This window comes from Pezoporus occidentalis, unplaced genomic scaffold (assembly GCF_034315485.1).
Source record: "Pezoporus occidentalis ecotype Australia unplaced genomic scaffold, CSIRO_AGI_Poc_V1 ctg127, whole genome shotgun sequence".
Classification (NCBI taxonomy): Eukaryota; Metazoa; Chordata; class Aves; order Psittaciformes; family Psittacidae; genus Pezoporus; species Pezoporus occidentalis.
Genome location: NW_026913071.1, coordinates 2,258,192 through 2,281,040, shown reverse-complemented (window position 1 = coordinate 2,281,040; position 22,849 = coordinate 2,258,192). Strand labels below are relative to the sequence as shown.

The following is a 22,849-nucleotide window of genomic DNA, read 5'->3' as shown; positions in this document are numbered from 1 at the left end:
GGCAGGAAGCCTTAATGAAGCCGCTGGAAAGGGAGAGTGCAGACTCTGGCTCAGCGTTACAACCAGGTGGAAGCGGAACCCAACCCCTCAGCCCAGAGCGGGGCAGGAGGGGGGTCGCTGGTGGATCCTGCCTGGGGTCTTAGCACCGGGAGCCACCTGGACCACACACAGCTATCCCAAAGGGATAACCAAAGCCTTTCTCTGAACGTGCCCAAATCCCGTCTTCATCCAGCGCAAACATGGGGAGCAGACAGGAGACAGCACGGCCCCCCAGGTCCTCAGCCTAGCACCTCAGCCGCCTTCCTCCTTCTCCTCCTCTTCCTCCTCCTCTCACCGCCTTAACCCAGCTCATTCCCCAGGGGACCGGCGGCCGAGGGGGCTGCGCCGTGCGGGACAAGGCGCGGGGCTGGTCCCCGGTCCCCATCCCCCTATCCCAGATCCCCATCCCGGACCCAGATCGCCATTCCCCATCCCGGAGCCCCCATCCCGGCCATCTCCGCGGCTCCGGGGCGGGGCGGGCGGGGCGGGGCAGCCCGGTCCGGTCGAGGGATACGGCGCTGCCGGAATAAGAGGCTACGGGAGCGCGGCGGAGCGGAGGGTTCTGGAGGCTCGGGGGAGCCGGCGGGCTGCGGCCCCATGGACAAGTACAAAGGTGCGGAGGGTGCCTGTGCGCGGCGGGGGTAGGGAGAGGCTCTGGGGGTGACGGATCACTGGGTCGCTGTGGGTCACTGGTCCCACGCACGGGAAAGCGCGGCGCTGGGTTGCGGAGCGCTGGAGGCAGCTCCGAGCTGGCGTTTCCCGGGAGTGGGACCAGGAGCCGGGATCCCCGCAAGTGGAGCCCGGGATCCGCTCCCGAGGGTGTGTGTGGGGGGGGACTGTCCCGAGAGTGAGAGTTCGGCTCCTAAGGGCGGGGGTCCCGCTCCAAGGAGGAGGAAACGTTCAGCAAATGGGGAAGGGAGCCAGCCCCGGGGGATGCGGTCCGGATAGTGGGGTCTGGGACCGGATCGCAGCGCAGCCCTGCCGAGTGATGCGATGCCCATACGTACCTGCCCCGGGCTGAGAGGGAGGAATAGGGGACGCCTCTTGTTTTGCACCATCTGCTGTTCGGGACCCGCTTTTGCTACCTAAAAGGAGGGTCTTGTTTTGCTTTATACAACCACTGTATTTAGCTATTGATGGTCGCTCCCCCTTCCTAAGTTGCCTATCCCACCTTCCCCAACTTAACAGGCAGGATACTGAGTGTCCTGTGTTCTAAATGCAGTGTGTTTGGTGGTTAGAGAGAGGGCAAATAAGCAGCCACCCTGCTTCCTCTCTGGCACATCTCATCCTGGCTGGTGGTCCCCCACGACCCATTTATTTCTCTGCGATCGATGGCTCTGGCGCTTCCTTTGTGATGCCACTTGGTTGTTATCACCAAGTCTGGCTCTTCTTGTGTCTGTGGGGCTATGGGTGCTCCTGGAAACTTCTCAAACCTCAGTGCTCGTTGTCAGATGAGGAGGGAGGAGGTGGGGTGAGGTGTCCTGGTAGGGGACACTCAGGTGTGTGTGGGTACACTGTGATTTCTGCTTCTGCTGGTGTGTGAAAGCCCTCCCTGGTGGAGGGGGATCCAGTGCTTGCGTAGCACAAAGTGCACAGCACATTTTACCTGCTGAGAGGAAGTGTGGTGGTCCTTGTAACTGCTGTCCTCCTTCTGCAGCTTGAACATTTAAGTAATGAACTTGGTACTAGACAGTTACTCCTCCATTTGGACTTGTTACCGTGAAACTAGCAAGGCTCGGTTGTGTCTCAGCAGATGCCTTTGAGCTAGTAGCCCTTTTTCCCTAATCCTCCTTTGGTGGGGACTTTGTATGTCACGGTGTCCTGTTGTGTGAAGTCAGTTTTTGCCAGGACTGTGTATTTTTTGACTATGGAGGTACTTCAGTATTCTGATGGCTGGCACTGTGCTGCCTGTTGCATTTTGATCCTTTTCCTCCCTCCAATCGATACTTTACAGACGCAATAAGCACAATAGCACCATACTGCAAGAGGGATGTGAAGGATTATATTACAAGTCAAATATTATGTAGTCTGGTTTTTGTCCTTTTTTCTGGCAGGCTGTGTACAATTCCATTCAGTTCCAGTAGCAAAGCTGTAGATTCATTACGATTCAGCTATGTTTTGTATATTGTCTTTTGAAATATGCACACTGCTCCCTCAGAGCAGTGAGGACGTGTTCTGCACATGGGAAATGAATAGCAAGCGCAACTGATTGCGGAGCCCTGCCAGTCCTTGTTGTGTTAGTGGTAATGAGGGGACCGAGGCACCTCCAGCTCTGTAGGGCAGCCACAGGTGATGGCAGCACCTTGTTTAGTGGCAGGAGGTGTCCCCAGCATGGTGGGGTGGATGGATGAGGCAGGTAGGGAGGGAATGGCTGTGCTGGGCTGGGGAGAACCCATGGGAGTTGGGAGCCCTGAGGAGCAGGTGGAGGAAGCAGGTAAGTAAGTTGTTAGCAATAAGCACCGGGTATATGTGTCTGTTCTGGGGGGGATATCTTGTTGCTGCCATGGGGAGTTTTCATCCCTGCCACTAGTAAGGCAGAGCACTTGTGCAGGGAAATCCCGTAATGATAGAGATGGATAGAGAGGGCTGTTGAGCAACAAAATGGTGTTATGGGAAAACAGATTTGACTACAAGATCTTTTCTATTACTTAAGAAATGCAGGTTGCAAGCATCAGCAAACAGCAACGTTTTTTTCCTTTAAGCTCAGGAAAGGATGTGCTTACATCCAAACTCTATCCTGGCATGCAAGAGGTGTCTCTCCCGTTTCAAGACAGGGTGAAGCACCCACAGGAATCCTGCTGGGAGGAGCAGGCAGGGAAGTTGGGGTGTGAGCCTGGGGCTGGTGGCTCCCAGGGTGGCACCCATGGGGCTGGAAGGGATCAGGCTGTTGGACTTGAGCAGTGGGAAGTGGAGGAGGAATTGTGAAACTCTCCTGGGAATGGGTTTCCTTTCCCAGCCTTTGCAAATGAGGTTGCAAGGCCACTGCATAGGAAGATGTCTTGACTTCTGTCAAGCTATTAAAGCTCTGAAGCATGATCTTAATGTGTGGCAGGGTTTTTTTCCTGCCAAGGCCGCAATGAAGAGTGTCTTCTGTTGGTGAAGATGCTGCTTAAATATCCACATTCTCCTATGATTTAGGAAGCATGTGTGAGGCATGAAGAGCAGCATACCCAGGCTCAAGGGGACATGAGGGTGATCTGCAGAGGGCAGGCACGAGTAAACCAGGTCACTGTACCCGCAGCTATGGAGTGACAAGGAAGAGCTGTTCATCTCTTGTTCCTCCTCTGTTCTCTGTAAGCACTCCCTGCCCTCCATCCCATGAGTTTTTCCCCTCAGTGTGAGATCTGTACACCTGTCCCATCTTGTGCTCCCTCTTATAGTGGCACTGTGGCTTCATGCCTACTCCTTGCCCCACTTGTCACACATGACCATCTCCAGACCCAGGGGAGAAGAGGTGCTGAATGCACTGTTACTGATGAGGGGTGTGTTGGTGCCACCCTTGCTTATCTGCTTCCCTAATAAGGCCTCTCAGACCAACCTCTTGTCACCACAGTTATGCGCATGTCCCGTGTAATGCAGCCCTGTGCATATAGTCTAAAATGGCAAGAGATGTGAGCCTTGAGAGATTTGGAAGGTTATTATTGTGGTTTTAAGGTTAGATCTTAAATGTAATGGAAATTGAAGTGCCTTGAAGCCCAGTTCTTCAAAGAAAGGTGTCTGGCATTCCTTTTTTACTATCTCTAAGCAAAGAAACAAGCTTCACGCTTCTTATCTGAGGGTCTTCCATGGCTCTAGAGAGCATTGGTGGTGTTTGCAGTGCTTCCCTATGGAGGCAAGCATTGTTTGTCAGTGGAGAAGAGGTGGTCTTCCTAACAGAAGCCATTGAAACAATGACTTGGTAGAAAGATGAAGTGTTTGCTTGCTAGTTAACATGTTTGAACTGGGAGGGGAGAGGGGTGTGGGCCTGTTTGGGACTTTGGCACGTGTTCTTTTGAACAAGTTCTTGCACATACAAGGAGATAGGCTTGGGATTAACCGCAAAGTGGAGACATGAATGAGAGACGCCAGCCCTGGTAACAATCTGAGGCCCTTTATAAACTCTTGATAATCAGAGTGAGAAATGCTTCGATTCATATTAACATGAGCTAGGCTCTATAAAAACATATGTAGTTCCTCCTCAGCTGATCATCAGCACAGCTGTTGTGTTTAGCTCATTGTCTTGGTGTAATTGGCAGCTGGGGAAAACAGGGCAATGTACAGCTCTGTGCCAAATCCAATGCAATCTTCAGCAGCTGGGCTGAGCTTGCCTTTAAATTCGGCTGAAAATTCATGTCCTGCATAACCTTATAACATGAGCAGTAACTCATTTATGTGAGTGTGACCGTGGCTGGTTTTGGAGGATGGAATAAGCAGGAATGCGGAGTCAGGGGTTTAAGGGATGCAACCTTTTTCTGTGACTGAAACCAGTGCCTGTCTCAGTTACACATCTACCCTGTCCACCCCATCAAGCTATCCTACACACTGTCACCTGTGCCAGCATAACATTTGTGTCTCTTCTGGCACAGCTGCATTCCTTATGCAAACAGGGTGCCTGAGGATGCTCTTAGCTGTGTTGGGTGCACGTGAGCCTCTTCAGCGCTCTCCAGACTGGGACAGGCTCACTGCAGAAGGACGGGAGGCTTTAGGGATGCTGGCTTCAGTCCCGTTTGATGAGCAGTTATGGCCCTCAAGGGGGTGTCTGTAACTGCCAGGCCTTGGAGTGCTCCTTTTGCTGCTCCTAAACGATCAGTGGTGCTTGCTCCTGCAAGCTCAGGGGTCTGTGCCCCATCTGTGTCATCACCAAAGCTGACAGGAGCCCGCTCTGCAGTGAGCAGTGCTCATGAGCTCTGAGCCTTTAGGCACCTGCTTTTGGAGTGCTCCTGGCAAGTCATGAGCCCTTGCTTCTCTCTTGTGATAATCAGTGTGTCGGGCAAGTCTTGCTCCTGTTCCTCCGTGCACCTCCATCACTCCTCACAGTGGGCTCTGTGCCCAGCTGAGGACTGGAGGCACCATGTGAATGAGTTTATTGTTCACTGATGGCTCTCATTGAACACCCACAGCCCAGGAGCACAGGGAATGGCTATGTGAAAATGCTTGTACTGCTTTATTTTGGAGCATGGCTGGCTCACTCGGCTCCCAGCAGTGGTGATGGACTGGGGGCAAGCAGGCAACTGGGCAGCTAACATCAGCCAGGCTCTGCAGGACTGTGCACCAAAGGCTTTTAAGTCTGGATTCTGGTCAGCTGCATACTTGCTCCATGACGTTTCTGTCTCAACATACAGCACATACGGAGGCTTTAATGACTTGACTGGATCCTTTAAGATTTTATGGCAAATCCAGAACCTGAACTCCAAGCTTCCCAGCCACTGGCTAATGCCTTCCCTGAAACCACCCTGCCTGGATCAGTGGAAATGAGAGATGTTGTTCTCTTGCAAAGTCCCTGTAAACTCTAATTTGCTGCACCCTTCAGAATGGCAGGATTCATTTAAGACTGGGAAGTCCATCTTCAGGCAATAGCAGCTGGAGAGCCCAGAGCTGCAGGGAAAGTCTTGGGGAACCAAAAATCAGAGGTGCACCTATGATTAAAGATGATGCAGATGCACCTTAGGACATACGTGTTCCTTGCTGAAGCACACATCCAGACCCAGTAAGTAAGCTGGGATCCCACAGTCACGCAGCCAGTTTGACAACCTGTGTGGTGTTGTTTACTTCATCTTGGAAGTTGAGTCACTTGTGCTGATCTCTTGGGTCAGCAGACAGGACGGACTGGTCAGGTGTGTGCTGCAGACTGTCAGCACAGCTCTGTGGGTCAGAGATGTGTCTGACATGGGCTTGCCCCATGGAGCTGCTGGTGCAAGCGCCGATACCAGTTTGGGGGCTGGAACCGCTTATTTGGCTGTGGTTATGGGGTGGGAAGGGAAGTGTCAGTTAGCAGGCACGTTCCCTGGCAGGAGCTGGGAGAAGGCATTGCCATTGTAAGAGCTAGACTGTGATTTAAAGAAGAGGAGGAGTCACATTTGGGGACTTCTTGCTGTGTGCTATAGTCTGGGGTAAAACTTGTGTGAACCGGAGGAACGACTGTAAAAGTTCACAAAAGTAAAATCTGTGTGGAAGTCTTCAGCATGAAGACATCGATCTTCTGGTACCCAAAGTTCTTCTGTACTTTAAACCAAAATAAAATAATGTATTTATTTGAAGCCAGGGAGTGCAGAGCTTTAGGAGGAAAAAATACAGCTCCAGAGCAAGTTGCTAAGGGTGGTCAGGGGAACCAAGCCCTTTGAGAACCATAGAATGGCTTTTGTTGGAAGGGCCCTTAAAGCTCATCCAGTTCCAACCCCTGCCACGGGCAGGGACACCTTCCACTAGAGCAGCTTGCTCCAAGCCCCTGTGAAGCAGGGCTGGAGCTGTGCCTGCGTGTCCCCTTCTGTGGGGCTGAGCGCTGGGTCTGAATCCAGCTTCCCCTTCCAGCTGTAGCTAAAAGAGACCAACTGGGGCTGAAACCACTTGGAGCTATTTAACTTGGGCTGGGATGGCTGTGGGAGCAGCCATCGCTAAAGAAGGTGGGAGTGTGGCAATTCCTGCTGGCAGGGAGGGTTTGGCTTCCCATTGCCCATCCTGCTCAGGCTGGGTGCAGCGGTGGAGGTGGGTTGTGCCAGTGTGTGGGACCCGCAGTGAATCAGGGTGCTGCAGAGGGGAGGCCTGGGAAGTGCATTGGTTTGGTCTAAAGTTCAGAAGATGAGGGTCAGGACTATTTCTTTATTTTCCCCACTGACCTATTGCTTTCTTTGTGTGCAGAATTCCATAGAAGCCATGTTTGAGGACGGTTTGGTGCATGGCAATGTTGTCTTTGGTTATAAACAACTCTGTCTGGAAGTAAATATCTCAGAATTATGGGATCAGACTGAAACTCTCCTATAACATATGGACTTGGCCACTTACAATTTAATAAGAGCTAGTATTTCCCCCCCTTGGGTGGACTGTGCTTTGTTTTGCATAAAGATCTGCATAGGCTTAAAGTATAGTGCAAGGCTTAGAAGGAGCCTGGGAAACAGGGATCCACAAGTCTTTGCTGCCAGTTCACCCTGTGGGCTTCCTATTTCTGAGCATAGGAAACTCCTCCTGTGATAACCAAGAAACTGAATGTTTTAAACAGTAACTTTAGACCCCCACTCATGCCAATAATCAATGAATCTGGGCTTTCCAGAGTGGGTACTGAGTTTGGGGTGTAGAGGTGGGCAGCTGAGCGAGCGGGGATGCTTGTTGAAGTTCGTGTAGCGCTTTGGCAACAGTGCTTTGAAAAAGGTGAGTCTGAGCCCGGAGATTCTTGCAGTTCATGCTCAAGACGTGGCTTGAGCCTGTACCTCTAGGAGCAAGTTAGATGGGGAGCGTGGATCTCTTTCCCAGAGCCTGCATGTGGTCTGAGGCAGGTGGGAGGAGAAGCATGTGTGCAGGCTTCTGTGAGCAGAGATAAGGTATCTGCAAAGAAATCTCTGATCCGGACTCGCTCTGCAGATCTCATCATTGCTATTTATCACCACCAAGTATGACAACTATTAAGGTTGGGAAGAAGGAGCTGGCTCGCAGACATCTTGAGTTGCACAAGGTTTTGTGATGCCACTGGTGGCTTTAGCTTAAGTCTCTCCACACACGTATGTGAAACGTGGAGCTTTCTTCTGCTGAGGAATGAAGCCCCACAGCCTTCCAGTAGCACTGTGGGTCTGGCATCTCTGTGGAATAAACCAGTGTATGTGTCCAGTCCCAGTGCCAAACAGCTCCCACTATGGTGGTCCCGCTGGGAATGAGTCAGTAGTAATGCAGAGATGCTCTTTGGTACCTGCTGGTACCTCTTTGGTACCTGGTGGTTAAGTGGCCACCACCTGTGGTAGCAAAATATCACATGTAGACATTGGGGCTGCCTTTAAATGTGGAGATGTGGCAAGGCCAGACTTCAGCTTGTAACAGCTGGAGGCCATCTGCCCCATGCATCCCATCGGCAGCTTCATCCCTACTGCTCGGCTGGGGACTGTGTCCTGTCTCCTTTGTTTAAATCCAGTGTCTTCAAGGATCTCTTGTGTTTTACTGCAGTCTCTAAAAATGTGCCATGTAGTCTGTAATGGTGGGAACTTCGGCCGCTTTTATTGCTGTACTTTTCAGGCTTCTCCACACTGCCCTGGGGTACACAGGATCAGTCAGAGAGCTGGGATTGTAATGTGCAGTTCCACATCTGTTTATAGGATTGCTTGATCTTGGCAGCTGCTGGAGTATGATAAAACCCTGCTTGAGAAGAGAACTGCTTGGGCTAATGGGGCTCAATCTACAGAGCAGCTGAGCTATCTTTACCTTTCTGTAGTGAGCTGGGTTGAGGGGTGAATCCATCTCCTCTATGCACAGCCAGGTTTCTGGTCCCTGTTGTGAGTTTGGTTATATGTGCACATGGGTGAAGGCAGCTCTTTTTGCTGGAAGATGAGCAGTGTGTGAAACGGCACAAGCGATGCCCAGTAGAAGGTGTGATACAAGGGCAGGCAAGCCTGGCTGCTGCCAGAGGTCCAGATGTCCCCCCAGGGCTGCACCTACAGAAGATGTGGCTGCAGACCGAGCAGGGTGGTTCTCACCGTCTCTGCTGCACGGTGGCTACGTGCTTTTCCCCCTGAAAACATTGCAGCCCATGGGGGTGTTTTGCCTCATGTGGGGCTTGTTGCACCCAGTGCCTGGGGCTGCAGGTGATATCAGAGCTCAGCAACCTTCACCTCTCACTGAGAGATGGTTGTAAGTACCCCAGGGCAGTGCAGAGTCTCCAGTGAAATGTGTATGTGACTCTTCGGGGTGGTTTTGGTTTTCGTCCTACCCCAGTATTTGTGCTTCCTGTCTCTTGTGCAGCATTGTCAGAGATGAATGTGGTTGGTGATGCTCAGCCTGTGCATGGTCATGGTATCTTTAGAAGCCTCTACAACAAATTGCTCTGCAGACCACCTTCCTGGGTGCTCTGCCTTCTCACCCCACCAGTTCATCTGCTGAGGCCTCTTTTGGCTGATCTACAAGCTGTAGGAAAAATGTGAGGTCTAACTTCTCACGATGGGCCTAATCAAGTGTTACTGGGTTCTATTACTCAACTAATCCTAACAGTAAGGAATTAATAATCCCTTTTCTGCTAACAAGGACTTGTCTTACTACTGGGCCAAGGCTGTGTGGAATAAGGAACAATGCACATTCTCTGTGGTTTACAGCAGAGATGCACTCACCTTGATACAAAACAAAAAGGTCGTGTCTCTTCTTGCTGATAGAAACAGAAGTCGGGTACCATACCATTTAGCAGAGCAACACTTGTAAATGATTTACTCTTCCGTTAAGCATGGCATCATTTTGTATAAACACAGGTTCTCATTACTGCTTCAACCTTATCCCATCTTCTCTCTTCCAGTCATATTACAGGATACATACACATGGATCCTTTCACATTGTCTTTTAGCTTTCTGTAACGAGCAGTGCTAGGCCGATGTTATTATCTAGTTCCTAGATGCCACGTCAGTTTAATTTGCTCTAGCTAGAGCTTTGCATTTGTTCCCCTAGTGAGATAATAATTCTTGGTATTTAGGTTGTCCTTTGAGTGCTGAAAGGAATTATTGGCTTGTTCTAATGCAACACTGTTCAGACCCCATACACTGTAACTGATTAAAGCATGTCAAATGCATCAACTCTCACAAGTGTGGCTTGGCACTTATCTGAGTGTATGTGAACTCTAAGGCCTGGGTTTATGAAAATTCACCAGTTTTCTAAATCAGTCTTGAGTTATACTGACCTATACACTTGATTTCTAGGATGCTGGATTGTAATTCTGTCTCTGATCCTGATCCACAGCTATTGAGACACTGTTGATGTGGTTTGGTATCTGAACACTTTCATCATGGTAGCCAGTCACACTTTGAGCTCAGCGGGCTGTTGATTTATTCAGCTATATATGCCAAAATACTCATCACATCAATGTAAATGGGTTACACTGCCTTATACTAAGCCAGCATAAACTGGCACTATATGAAGCAGAGCTGACCTGGGTGAGGATGTAGTTGTTCTAAGCCCGTGTCTGTTAGCACTCTGCACTAGTTAACTGCAAGTGAACGTAGTTTTCAGATCAGGTTGTTCAGGCAGATGCTCTCCAAGCTCTATTTCTGGAAATTGAAGTGGGAGTTGGCAGGGTGGGGGGAAGCGAAATGGCAATCAGAGTTCCTGTATGTTACCCTAAAGGCTCAATTCCCACGTCTGGCTGAGAAGAGAATCAAATGCTTTCTAGACCCAGGAGGCTCAGCATTCCCCAAACTGGAATGATTTATTTTTAATTCTGATAGTTCATTGAAGCTATTAAACCAAGAGAGTAATGACAGTTTCATTATACTGCGTAGAATTGACTGCATCGAGCTTCAGGCAGTGCTGAGATTGAAGATCCTGGGGTGCTGTAGGGAGTATGGATATGCCTGGCTGTTGGGCATCTGCACTGCCTGTGGGCCATGCACAGGCTGACTCCGGTTGAAACTGTGTATTAAACACCATGGAATTTCACATTCATGTTTCTTTGGGCTGGCTGCGTCAGCCTTCCTTCAATTCTTTGGCTCAAATAACGACATCCCCCTAAGGTTGTGTTCTGGGTTGTTTTTCAGTTGCTGCTCATATCATTTGAGCTATGGTGAGTCTTTTATTCTTGTGGTGGTCAGTTACAAACCCCACAGGATTGTCAAAGCCACAGGGACCAACAGGAGCACACCCAGGTGTTGAGCATAGACAATGTGCTTGTGTGAGAGGGGTTGAAAAGCATATGTAGGGTGTCCTGTTGGTGCCATGTGTATAATAGAATAGATTATCCTTGCAGTTAATGTAGGCTGTTTGGTGTCTTTTTGAAACTCATCTTACTCTAAAACCAGGATAAGACCCATGGACTGTTGTGTACCACTTCCAGATCCCATGTTCATGCATCAGTTAACTGCTGTACATGTCTCCATTAAGAAATGTGTAGGTCTGGAAGATATACCCATGCTTTCTTTAAGGTATCCTCATAACATTTAACTCTGGTCAGACAACCTCACACTGACATTCCCAGTTAGCTACAAAATCTTAGCAGTTTGCTGCTGTTCCCATGCTGGATTGAGGTTTTTGTTGGAAATGCTCTGTTTTCAGCATATGTTCTTGTTTTTCCTGATAAACATGAATGTCTCTTGGCCGATGCTTAGGGGAGGTGGGAAGGGCCAGTTTCATTCCTGGTGTCATTCCAACATAGTCAATGGGCTGACCACAAGTATCTCGGTGGATCTAAGATATTAGATTTACCGAGTCTTATTAATACGTCACAATTTCTGTTGATGCATTTTGAGATGTTGCTTTACCATATTTCTGGTGAAGTTGATAAAGATGCTTTTTACATGCCAGGAAATCTACATTTAACATAACAAAAGTTGACTTGTGATAGAGGAGGAATGTAGAGCTGACAACTTTTTAGCCAAACAGCAATGCTAACAGTTCCGGGTGCTAATAGCACAGAGGCACTGACCCTTGCTCCAGACATAATTATCTGGACCATGAAAGATGAGGAGGCTTTTCTGCACTGGAGACCTGGAAATGCAGCCAAATCAACTGTGGTCATCTCTGCAAGGGCTGAGGGCCCCCGGTGCTGAGGCTGTGGAGCTGATAGCGGAGCCAGCACTGCAGCACAGACCCTATCAGTCCGTGACAAAGAATCATAGAATAGTTAGAGTTGGAAAGGAACTTAAGATCATCCAGTTCCACAGCTCCCTACCATGGGCAGGCACACCTCACACTAAGCCATGCCACCCAGGGCTCTGTCCAACCTGGCCTTGAACACTGCCAGGGATGGAGCATTCACAACTTCCCTGGGCAGCCCATTCCAGTGCCTCACCACCCTCACAATAAACAACTTCTTCCTTATATCCAATCTAAACTTCCCCTGTTTAAGTTTTAACTCATTACCCCTTGTCCTATCACTACAGTCTCTAATGAACAATCCCTCCCAGCACCCTTGTAGCCCTCCTTCACATACTGGAAGGCTGTTCTGACGTCTCCACGCAGTTCTCCAGGCTGAACAGCTCCAGCTTTCAACTGCTCTGGTGGTTTGGGCTGAAGCTTCTTCAGCTGTTGGTGAAACGGTGCTGCTGAGAGCTTTGCTGATCTCAGATTCTGGGTTGGAGTTTCAGATTTACTCTCGGTCCTTGCCTGTAGGATTGCCTCCCCTCATTCATACATTCACTTTTGGTCTGTTATTCCCAAATGTGCAGGCGTGCCCTACCATAGTACAGACAGAAGGAAGTGAAATATTCCATTCTGAATATGTAAAGGGAGCTGCTGCTTAGTACAGACAGAGCTGGCTTCTAGATGAAAGAGACAAATGCCAAACTGTTTTGTTTCAATTTGAGCAGGAGAAGCTTTGATCTAGAGGAGATGACTCAGTCAGTAGCAGGGAACAACTCTTTATAGTGAGTTTAGAAATAAAACCCAAGGATTTAGGCTATGATGGCTTTGACACGTCAGTCATAGTGTATATTATGTGAAAATGAAAACCATAACATCTGAAATGAAGTGTGGAGACTTTTCTAAAGAGAAAAAACAACTTCTGATCTTGGTTGCCAAGAGTCTTCCTGAAGCCAGAAAGGACTGAGGGGGAGCATCATTTCTATCGAGGAATAATGAGCGACGTGGACAAACAAGGAAGGAGAAAGACTTCCTCCAGCACAGATCAAGCCAGAGGTGGGACCAGGATGAATACTGGGATCTCCTGACCACAGGTCAGGCTCCATAACCGATGTGTGCTGATTCAATGTGTCCCCTTTGTCACTGTTCACAGTGCTGTGGATGAGAAGGCAGATGTGGTCAGACCCCACTCGGTCACCGGGTCAGCTCCTGTTGCATGGAGCAGGGATAGCCAGCTCCTTTCTACTGAGCTGCTTTCATCTGCAGCCAGGTGTCCGACCGCAGATCAATGCAGCTGTGTTTTGTGGCACTGCAGCTGGCCAAATAAACACAGCTGGAGCCAGCCTGGGTCCCTGTGCTCCCGCAGCACGCATGCGCACTGAGCTGTGCGGTTGGGTTGGTGTGCTGCATGGCCAGCATCCTGGGGATGTGCTGAAACGCGTCTGGCACGGACCAGCAGGCTGTTGGCAATTCCCAGTATGGAAGGAAAGTGCCAATGGTGTTCATTATTTCTGTAGCTTTATTGTACATCCAGCCACTGACATACGTTGTGTTCTGTGCTGCTGGCCTCTATAGGCTAAGAACAAATGGGTAATGTCTACCTGCGGAGGGCCTCAGAACATTTCTATGCATTCAGTAGGTGATGGAGGCTTCTTGGGCACAGTCACTTTGTGAAGTATCCTGCTATCTAACAGTTTACTCCTGCTGAGAAGGATGTCCCAGCCCTCAGCCTTACCCACACACAGGGAAGATGTCGCACCTCCTTGCCTGCACTGTCTCTGGTACCCATTCTCCTCACCAGCAGACAGCTACTAGCTTTTCACCAGGTTACTTTTCTGGCTTGGCTTGCTGGCAGACTGGGCAGCACTGGGAGCTGGAACAGTGTGCTGGGGAGAGGGAGTAGTCCATTGGGTAGCAAAGAACTGCAAATGGACTAACTTGGGATGTCAAGGATGTGCAGATCCTTCAGAGATGCCTGGCAGCAGGAGCTTCCCTGTTGTAGCTCTGGTCACAGAATTTGTTACAAGAGAGTAGACTGATTAGTTAGCCCAAGCTGTGCAGGTACAGAGGTGGTGAAATCAGAGACAGAAAAGATCCTTTAGATTTCCAGGTAGAACTCCATCATCATATTCGTAAGAGTAATGAGATGTCCCAGACCATGGAATAATCCCCAAGAGAACTGAGGCAAGTCACCTTACTGGGAATAGTTCACATTTCAGTAGGGAGAACACTAGAAGATGCATACTTTCTGCAACATTGCATTTGAGAACAGCTGAATCAAAATGGTTGGCTTTGAGATTTAGGAAGAAGTTCTTCCCTGTGAGGGTGCTGAGGCCCTGGCACAGGGTGCCCAGAGAAGCTGTGGCTGCCCCATCCCTGGCAGTGTTCAAGGCCAGGTTGGACACAGGGGCTCGGAGCAACCTGCCCTAGTGGAAGGTGTTCGTGCCTGTGGCAGGGGGTTGGAACTGGATGAGCTTTAGCATCCCTTCCAGCCCAAACCAGTCTGGGATTCCATGTATAAAGGCATCACATTATTAGTATTGGATATATATATATATAGAATGAGAGAATAAAATAATTTCCTTTCTTGGCAAGACAGACCCCAAACATTTTCACTGATGCCAAAGAACAACCGGTGCTGTGATGTGGGAACTGGAGAGAGTGTGTCTGTACCAGGGGATGCACAGAGGATGCAGCTACCCATGCTGCATGCTGTCACCAAATTGAAACCATCCTGGCTGTCATGATTTTTACAGCCATATCACTGTGAGACTGACTGGTTAGGCTTGTGCATGTGTGAGTGCAGAGGCTGTGCCTGGAGCTGATTCGGGAGCTGCAGGTGGTGAGAGGTGGCCGGGGACTGACCTCATGCTGGTACAGAGAAGGGCTGATGGATGGCATCCCTTCTTCCAGGAGAAAGGAACACAGTCACAGGTGCTTTCACCATGGGGGATGTGGGAGGGAGAAGGCAGCTGCTGCCCATTCTACAGCAGAGAGGGTTGAGAGCTCCCAGATGTCAACAGATCCTTCTCTTCCAACTTCCCGTTGTACATTCCATCATTGTGTCTTGTTCTGCTGATGCATTTCCAGGAACTATCACCATTTCAAAGTCCTGCAGAGACAGAGGGAGGGTCTCTCTGTGAAGGCTTGAGGAGCAGGTGGTTGCATTAAGGTTTTACAAATAGCCTTACTTCAGCAGTGGCTCCCCTGCCATAGAGAAAACTTCTGCCCAAGAGTCCTTTCAGTTTGTCTTTCCCCTAAATCCCAGTCTCTTCAATTGAATAGTTTTGAATGTACTTTAATGACGCTTTGCTATTTGGCTCCAAAAGGACTTGAGAAGTCTCCACTCCAGTCTCCTGCTCAGAGCAGGGCCAACACTGAACTCAGACCAGGTTGTCTGGGGATCCATCCTGTCAAGCCTTGAAAACCTCAGAGGGCAGGCCTGCCACAACAAATCTTCATGGAGAAATTTTTCCCCCTGTGTATCCAGTTGGCACCTCCCTGTTTCAATTGATTCCACTTCTTGCTCTCCCACCATGGGCCTCTGGGGAGCTGGGTCTTCTCGTAGTGTCCTGGTAGCCCCCCAGGCCATCTCCAGGCTGTGCAAGCCATGCTCAGCTGCCATTTGTGCTCTCCTCCTCCATCTCCACTCCTTCATTGCTAGGGGCTGGATGCTGCTCGTGCAGTTGTAGATGCTGTAGCCTTTCCTACAACGTTCTCAAGTTACTTATCAGGGCAGCTTTTGTATTCCTGCTGAACAAAGTGCTTATTTGGCAAGAAATCTGAGCCTTGCTCTGCCAGGAATTGTACTCATTGCCCACGCATGGACTCCTGAAACTTGGGAGGTAGGTGGGAGAATAAGTAAGCTAGGGAAGGAGGATTGGAAGAAAAGCTTTAGGTGAATTTAGCATGCTCTCTAACTAGTATTCTCAGATGGGATCAATGTTGTAGTTGATCTTGCAAACCATAATCTACAGGAGTGCTGAAGAACTTCTGCTATCTTCCAAGTATGTGTATAGCTCCACTGAGTCTGGTAGAGGTTTGTAGGATTTCTTGGATTAAAATTAGCACAAAGGTGGAAAAAAGTTCAGTGACGTTGAAAAGAAGGGATATTGCAGGGATGGGAAGGGGAACATGTTTGGTTGTGTCAAGGTTAAGACAGAACAAAACTGACCATGATACACAAGTGAGAGGCTGATGGACTGAAAATGCATTGCAGTTCTGGCTGATTCCAAACAAACCTCCAGCAGCCTGTAGCATGGCAGTACAGGTGTACTCCTACTTTCTGTGGGTGCTTTGCATTATTCCCATGCTTTGGTTTACTCCTGTCTCATGTGCATAGTGCTGCCTTTGCTATCAAGCAGTAGTATGAAAATTAATGGCTTTACCCAATGGCACCACCTGAGTGTTAAAGGAAAAACATTTTCTTGTGAGTAGCCCTGGTAATGTGTAAGTTAGCAAAGAACTTGGAAACGTGGGCTCCAGTCCTCCTGGAAACAGCCAAAAGGACCTGACAAGAGGTGTTATGAGTGTTACTGAGTGAAGCCACTGAGAGCTTGTGATAGCTGTACCTCATGACAGGAACACTCCTGACTATTGGCTGGACAAAGAGTGAGAATATTCATCTACAGCTATAAGACTATAACCTTTATAACCAGTTGGGAGTTTTGGACAACTTATAAATCTCACAAAATGGGTGCTTGTGAATGAATAGTAAATATATCTGAATGTTTGGGTGCCATAACAGTTAACTGCTTTTAGTCTGTTGTTACAAAATGCAACTTCAGTCCAGAATTGGCAGTGATCCTCAAAGCTATAGGTGTGTCCAGTGCTGCAGAGTTATGAAGTCTCTTTTAGATAGAAGGAAATGGGTGTGATAAATGCTTTATCAGAAAACCAAAGCAGGTCTGTAGAAATCTGTGCTTGCAGAGAAAATCGTGATTTTTGTAAGTATAACACAAAAAGATGATAAATCCAGCAGGGAACAAGGAAGTCATGTAGCCACTGCAAAAGATTCAAACATATGGAAAATTCAATTCTATGGAGAATTAAGTCACTATTATGTAATCAGGATCAATGGAAACGAGCTGATGTCAGTATTGGACTGGCTTAATGCATGGATGGAAAATTGTGTCCTCTCGGAGAGACCTGCTAATGGGAGTGGGAGCTCCATGCGTGCTGCATTAACATTAACTTGTTGGGTCATTTTTTTACCTAGGAGGGGCCTGATCCAAACCCAGCAGAAGTAGATAGGGTTTCCACTAACCTGAAACTGATCTGGGCTCTGAATCTGTAGAGGATGCAAATGGTAAGAGACTGATGAGCATCTACCTCATGGTGGTTGTTTGAGGTGAAACTTATCCCTTTCTTTCCATCTGTCTGAGCCTTTTGCACTGCAGTTTACTTGCTTGTCCCTCCAGGTAAGGCTACAGTGGCTCAGCAGCCTTGGAAAGCCCCAGTCCAGGTAGGGTTCAAACTGTTCACACAGGGGACCTTCAGGTTGGATCTAAGGATGAAGTTCTTCCCTGCGAGGGTGGTGAGGCACTGGAATGGGTTGCCCAGGGAACTTGTGAATGCTCCATCCCTGACAGTGTTCAAGGCCAGGTTGGACAGAGCCTTGGGTGATATGGTTTAGTGTGAGGTGTCCCTGCCCATGGCAGGGGGTTGGAACTGGATCATCTTGAGGCCCTTTCCAACCCAAACTGTTCTACAATTTCCTTCCCAAACCCCCAGCTGTGTACTTGGCACCAGTAGGAAGGAGTGTCCCCTGTGTGCAGACCATGGAGATTCCAGTAGTGTTGCACACTGATAATGTTGTAGAAGTGCCCTAAGACCTTCCTAGCAGCCTTGTGGCATGACTGATCCCATGAGACAGAGCATGTGGTGGGGAAAGGGTGCAGAGCAGCAGCACACCCCCTGCAGTGGCACTAGGTGTCCTGGAGGAGGGCGTGCAGGTGAGACACTCAGCAAGGTCCTGTGCTGGGTTCTCTGTTGTGCAGGACTTGCTAGCAGCAGCAGTCTGGGAGCTTCTCCCTGGAAACAAGCCGTCATTAGCCTGGCAGCTGTGCAGGAAACACCAAGGCACGCTTTTTGGGGTGAGCATGCTCTAGTTGGTGTAACTGAAAGATTGTCCTTGAGAAAGAGTGGCAGCAACACACAGTCCTAGACACAGATGTGCGTGCTCTGGCTAGTGCAGGGGAATTGGCAGCAGAGAAGTACACTGTGACACAGAGCCTCCCTGCTGGAGGAGCTGCTTGGGTTCAGCACCACTTGAGTAGTCCCTCTTTGGCCACTGATTACTGGGCACTTTGGACCTGAGAATCCAGCCAAGTGTCCTTGCTGCTGATGTGAGAACCAGGTCTGGGGGTTTTCCAGCCTGAGGTGTATGTTCCTGGGGCGTTCTGGTGGGATATTTTTGTGTTTGTTTCTGGGTTGTAAGTGAGGATAATGGGCAAGAGACAGCATGTAATGGTTCAGTGAGAAGTTTGCATTCTGGCTTCAGGAAGACTCTTGTACACTGAGGTAGTGATCAGGGCACTGCGCTAAGATGCGTTTTAGTGATGAGCATCAGACACATACGAATTAGATAGAGCCTTCTGGTGGGAAGCAATGGGCTTTTCTCCACATTAAATAGTTTTGATGCTCTAGAGTGTTCCTGTGTAAGAAAACATGGCTCAGAATCAACAAATTAGGGAAGAATGTCAGCTGTTAAACGTTAGTGGATGGAGCTGTCACATGGAGAGTGTGGGTGGCTTTGCATTAGCAGAGATGCCAGAGGTGGGGGGGGCAGTGGTGGGAGAGAAAGGGATGGGAGAGTCTGACCTTCAACAGTTTCCAATGCAGTGAGAGCCTGAAGGGAGTGGGTGAAGTGAGAGTGAGGTCTCTCAGAGTGTCATCACACCTCACAGCAGAGGACCTGAGCTGCTGAACACCTCACACCCACTGGAAAGGGAGCTTTAGCCCTAGCCACGCTCTTCAGCTGCTTCTGCTGTGCCTGCTCTGTCAGCCCACCTCTGAGCCAGTTCTGAAAGAAACCCCAAACACAATAAACCATCACTCAAACATCAAACATGTCGTGCTGCATATATCGTCAACTTAGAGTGGATGTGGCTCAGTGCAGGGTGCGATGGGTACCGTCACAAGTGCAAGGGAGCATTGAAACCATGTAGCCAAAGGCAGGGAAAAGGAAAGAGGAGCACAGGGTCTTGTTAGCTGTATGGGTCTGGGAGGTTTCTGGGCCCCTGAGATAACTCTGATGTTTCCCAAAGTGAACTCATGGAAATGATATGGAGGGGGCTCCAACACGAAGAGAGCAGAATTGTCTTCAGTCCTTAGACACATCTTCTGCATTTCTAACAAGCCTGTCCAGATTAACTCAAGAAACATTTTCTGTGCTATGGAATAATCACTGCTAAAATGGTGCTGGAGAGGTGAAGACACCCTTGGCTTTGTGTGCAATGTTGAAGTGATCGCATCTACTTCCTGCGCTGCAACTATGCAGATCCATTGAAAGTTGGCCAGTGCCTTTCCTGAGAAACAGCTGCTCAGAAATTTGGGAGGAAAAATGTTTTATTCCTCACATTCTGGTGGATTTGAGGCTCACCAGCTGGTTGAGAAGCCTGCCAAGGCTCTGTGCTGTTGTGGAAATGTACAGTAACTGGGCATAAGTAGCTTTAAGACCCTTTTTGGACTTAAGGGTGAAAATGTCTTAATGCTGGGAAACTGTTGAATGTCTCTTTCAAGGCACAAATAAATCAGAAGGGAATTGCTCTGTCTTTGCCAACAAATAAACTCAATCTGGGGAATTTACTGTCTCTGTTTCCACGGGACCTCTTGGGCTCTGCCTGTTGGCTGGAGTTGTCCAAGCCCTCCAAGGCCCTCATGCTCTTAATGTTTATGTTTGAAATATGATATTCAACCTAAAACTCTGGTTCTTAAAGTTGATTTTCTTTTTTACTGATTGTACCCATAATCTGTGTTATTTCAATCTCAATTGTCACTATACTGGGGGAAATCTCCCATTGACTTCAAGGAAGTTAGACTAGTTTTAGCAGGCTGGGTTAAACAGGGAGAGGAAGACAGAAGATTTCTGTCAAAACAACTTTGCTCCAGCAAATGCCTTTTTTCAGTGTTTTCAGGGTGGTTTTTTCCTTCTTTTTTCTTTTTACCCTGAGTAAACTGTTCTGATTTGTTTTTCTCCACTCCCTTCCCACCCACAACATGGAGAAAAGTTTATAGGAAGTATTTGGTTTGACTGCTGTGAAGCAAGTATTTTGTTTGCTGTAAATTGAAAAGCAGTGCGGTTGCTGCAGCCTTAAAGCCTGTCTCTGGATGGAAAACTGGATGCTTCCTGGCTTAGGATGCAGTGGTGATGCTCAGACACAGGGACAGCCTTGTCCAGTTTAAATGTGTGCCCAGGTTGGGATATTATGGTCCAAGGGGTGGGCTTGTAGAGGAGTAAAGAACTGACTGGATTTGGGGCTGGAGAAGAAAAAGATTGTGGTTTGTATTCTACTGGAACCCCTGGGTGTGTGGGGGAGGGCCCTTGCCTGCAGGGAGTAGTTGAAGACTGTGTAAGCTGTATTTTAGCCCCTTTTGTGAGAGTTCTGTATACACATCCACTGTCCAAAGCTGCCCTTATAGCCAGGAGCTGCTTGTGTGTGTATCTTTTAAAACAAGATAAAGAGTGCAAGTGCTGACAATATAGTAAGGGTTCTCCAGGTAGACTTCCTCCTTCTGGTTGGAATAGGCCAGTCTGCTTGTAGCAATGCTGTCTATTGACGAAACTGAAATCAATGTTCCTTCAAGACAGTGAATTGTTCCCTTGGGATGAAGTTCAGGCTGTGACAAGCCAAGAGACCAAGATGTTAACAAAGCGGCATCAACCTATTTGTACGGTTTCTTGTATACACACTATACAGAACTTCTGAACAAGAAGTTCTTCTAAACCTATGAAAAGAAAGGCCAAGAGAGAAAGTGTGATGCACTAGTGGGAGGTGTTCAGATGCTGCCAAAACCATGTGTTGTAACTTGATGCAGTGCCAATGTTTCTGCTGTAAACTGAATGCAGGTGAATGCTGATTAAAATGAGCCAACAGAATATCTATCTACTGCATCTGTTGTTTGGTTTAAGGTGGCATCTAGAAATACAGGTGAGGGAACCGGATTCTGTCTCTCTGGTGATATACGATTATTCTTATCTCTGTATTTTCATCCTAAACCAGAAACATGAACAACCCACAGACATGCAATATTACTCACTCTAAATAACTATATAAAGAACCCCAAACATACCTTACTACTTCTGTTTAGCTTCTGATGAGTAGACAGCTTGGGAAAATGTTGGCTTTATTTATTACACCCTATTATTTTACAGCCTTGATGTGTGTAGAGCTCTGATAACTGGCTTGGTGGCTGAAGGGGGAGCAGTGGATGTTTACCGACTTCTTTACGGGTTTCGGCACGCTCCTATGACATCCTCCTAGGCAAACTGATGAAGTACAAGCCAGAGGGTGGATGGTGAGGTGAAAACTGGTTGAACTGCCATGCTTAGTGTGTCTTGACTGGAGACACGAAATCCAGCTGGAGGCCAGTCACTAGTGGTGTGCCCCAGGGGTTGATAGTGGGGCCCCGTGCTGGTCCATGTCTTTGTTAGTGACCCAGCTGAGGGGGTAGTGTCTTTTACAGATAAGAGAGCCCTGGGAGGAGTGCTCAATGTGCTGTTGTTAGGAAGGACCTCGGTAGCCTGAAGGAATGAGCCAACAGGGATCTCCTGAAGTTCAAGAAAGAAGGACAAAGTCCTGCCCCTGGGGAGGAAAAACCTCAGCACCTTGTACCTGCTGGGACCGAACATCTGGAAAGCAGCTTTGCAAAAGAACACTTGGGAGTCCTGGTAGACACCAAGTTGAACACAAGCCAGCAATGTGCTGTGGTGGCAACAGCTTCTGGGGCTGTGTTGCCAGCAGGTCAAGGAAGGTTGTGTTTTCACCCTTTATTCATCCCGAGTGAGACAACATGAGGAATGCTGGCTCTGATGCTGGCCCCCCTGGTACAGGAAAGGTGAACATACTGGAGCTGTCTCAGGCTATGAAGATGATGGACTGAAGCATCTGTCACAGGAGGAAAGGCTGAGAGAGCTGGGACCATCCAGCCTGGAGAAGCATCAGTCCAAGCAGATCTCATCCTTATGTATAAATGCCCAGTGCAGCAGGTGTAGAGAAGATAGGCTTTCCTCAGTGGTGTCTTGAAAGGACAAGAGGCAGTGAGCACGAAGCAGAATACAGGAAAAATCCCTTTTAATGTAAGGATAAAGCTTTTTATCATAAACTAGAACAGGTTGTTCAGAGTAATGTGCTGCAGCTGATCCTGCTCCAGGCAGAGACTTGGATTAGGCGCTCTCCAGAGGTGCCTGCCCCCCTCTCCTGTGGGAACAGTGAAACCTCTCAGTTGTCAGCACAGTCCCTTTGAAGGGATTTCTGTGAGCAGTAAGGATCTGGGATGGAGCATGCATTACTCCAGCCCTAGCAGCTGCTTGTGCTAGGTACACCCTTAGTAACAGAGAAGGAACATTTTAATAGGAGTGTGCAAGCCATCCTATAATGCAGCTCCATAGAGGCACAATCTGTATTGGTCAAGGGAGTTTTAGCTTCCTGGAGCAGAGCCTGTGTTCCTTTAGCACATGACACAGCTGCATGGATGAACACCCACCCCATTGCACTGGATCTGCTTTTGGCACACTCCAGGTATCTGTGAACTTGTGGCCCTTAAGCTGTTCTGCAGATGAAAATCTCGAGTGTTGACAGTGTACTGTCAGGGCTGGAAAAAGAGGCTTTTCCCTGCTAATGGGTTTGCTGCCTCTCCGATTTCCTTGAAGCACTGCTAAATGGGTCATGCAGAAAGGTTGTTTTAATCAGCTCTTCTGTTTGGCTGGAGGGAAAACGCTCTTATTTATTTGGTTGGTTCAGCACAGAGTCTCCCTTGGCAGGTCTGTCACTTCCCAGGCACTCCAAACTGCTCTTTCCTGTTCCTTTGCTGGGAATCAAAGGTAAGCTCCCACCTCTGGCTAGCTGTGGTTGATGTGGGC

General features: G+C 48.6%; 1 protein-coding gene across 7 annotated transcripts in view; it reads left to right on the top strand.

The window, feature by feature from the left end:
* The first annotated feature begins 478 nt into the window (after positions 1 to 478).
* AFAP1L2 (actin filament associated protein 1 like 2) overlaps positions 479 to 22,849 on the top strand; it is a 68,956-nt gene continuing 46,585 nt past the window's right edge. For 3 of the 7 annotated variants that reach the window (XM_062607925.1, XM_062607924.1, XM_062607923.1), the window contains exon 1: positions 484 to 652. In XM_062607925.1, coding sequence (XP_062463909.1) covers positions 637 to 652 — 16 coding nt within the window. In that variant the 5' untranslated portion in view covers positions 484 to 636. Of the gene's footprint in view, positions 653 to 22,849 lie in introns of all 7 variants that reach the window. The other 4 variants (XM_062607929.1, XM_062607927.1, XM_062607926.1 and 1 more) reach the window with 3 other exon arrangements.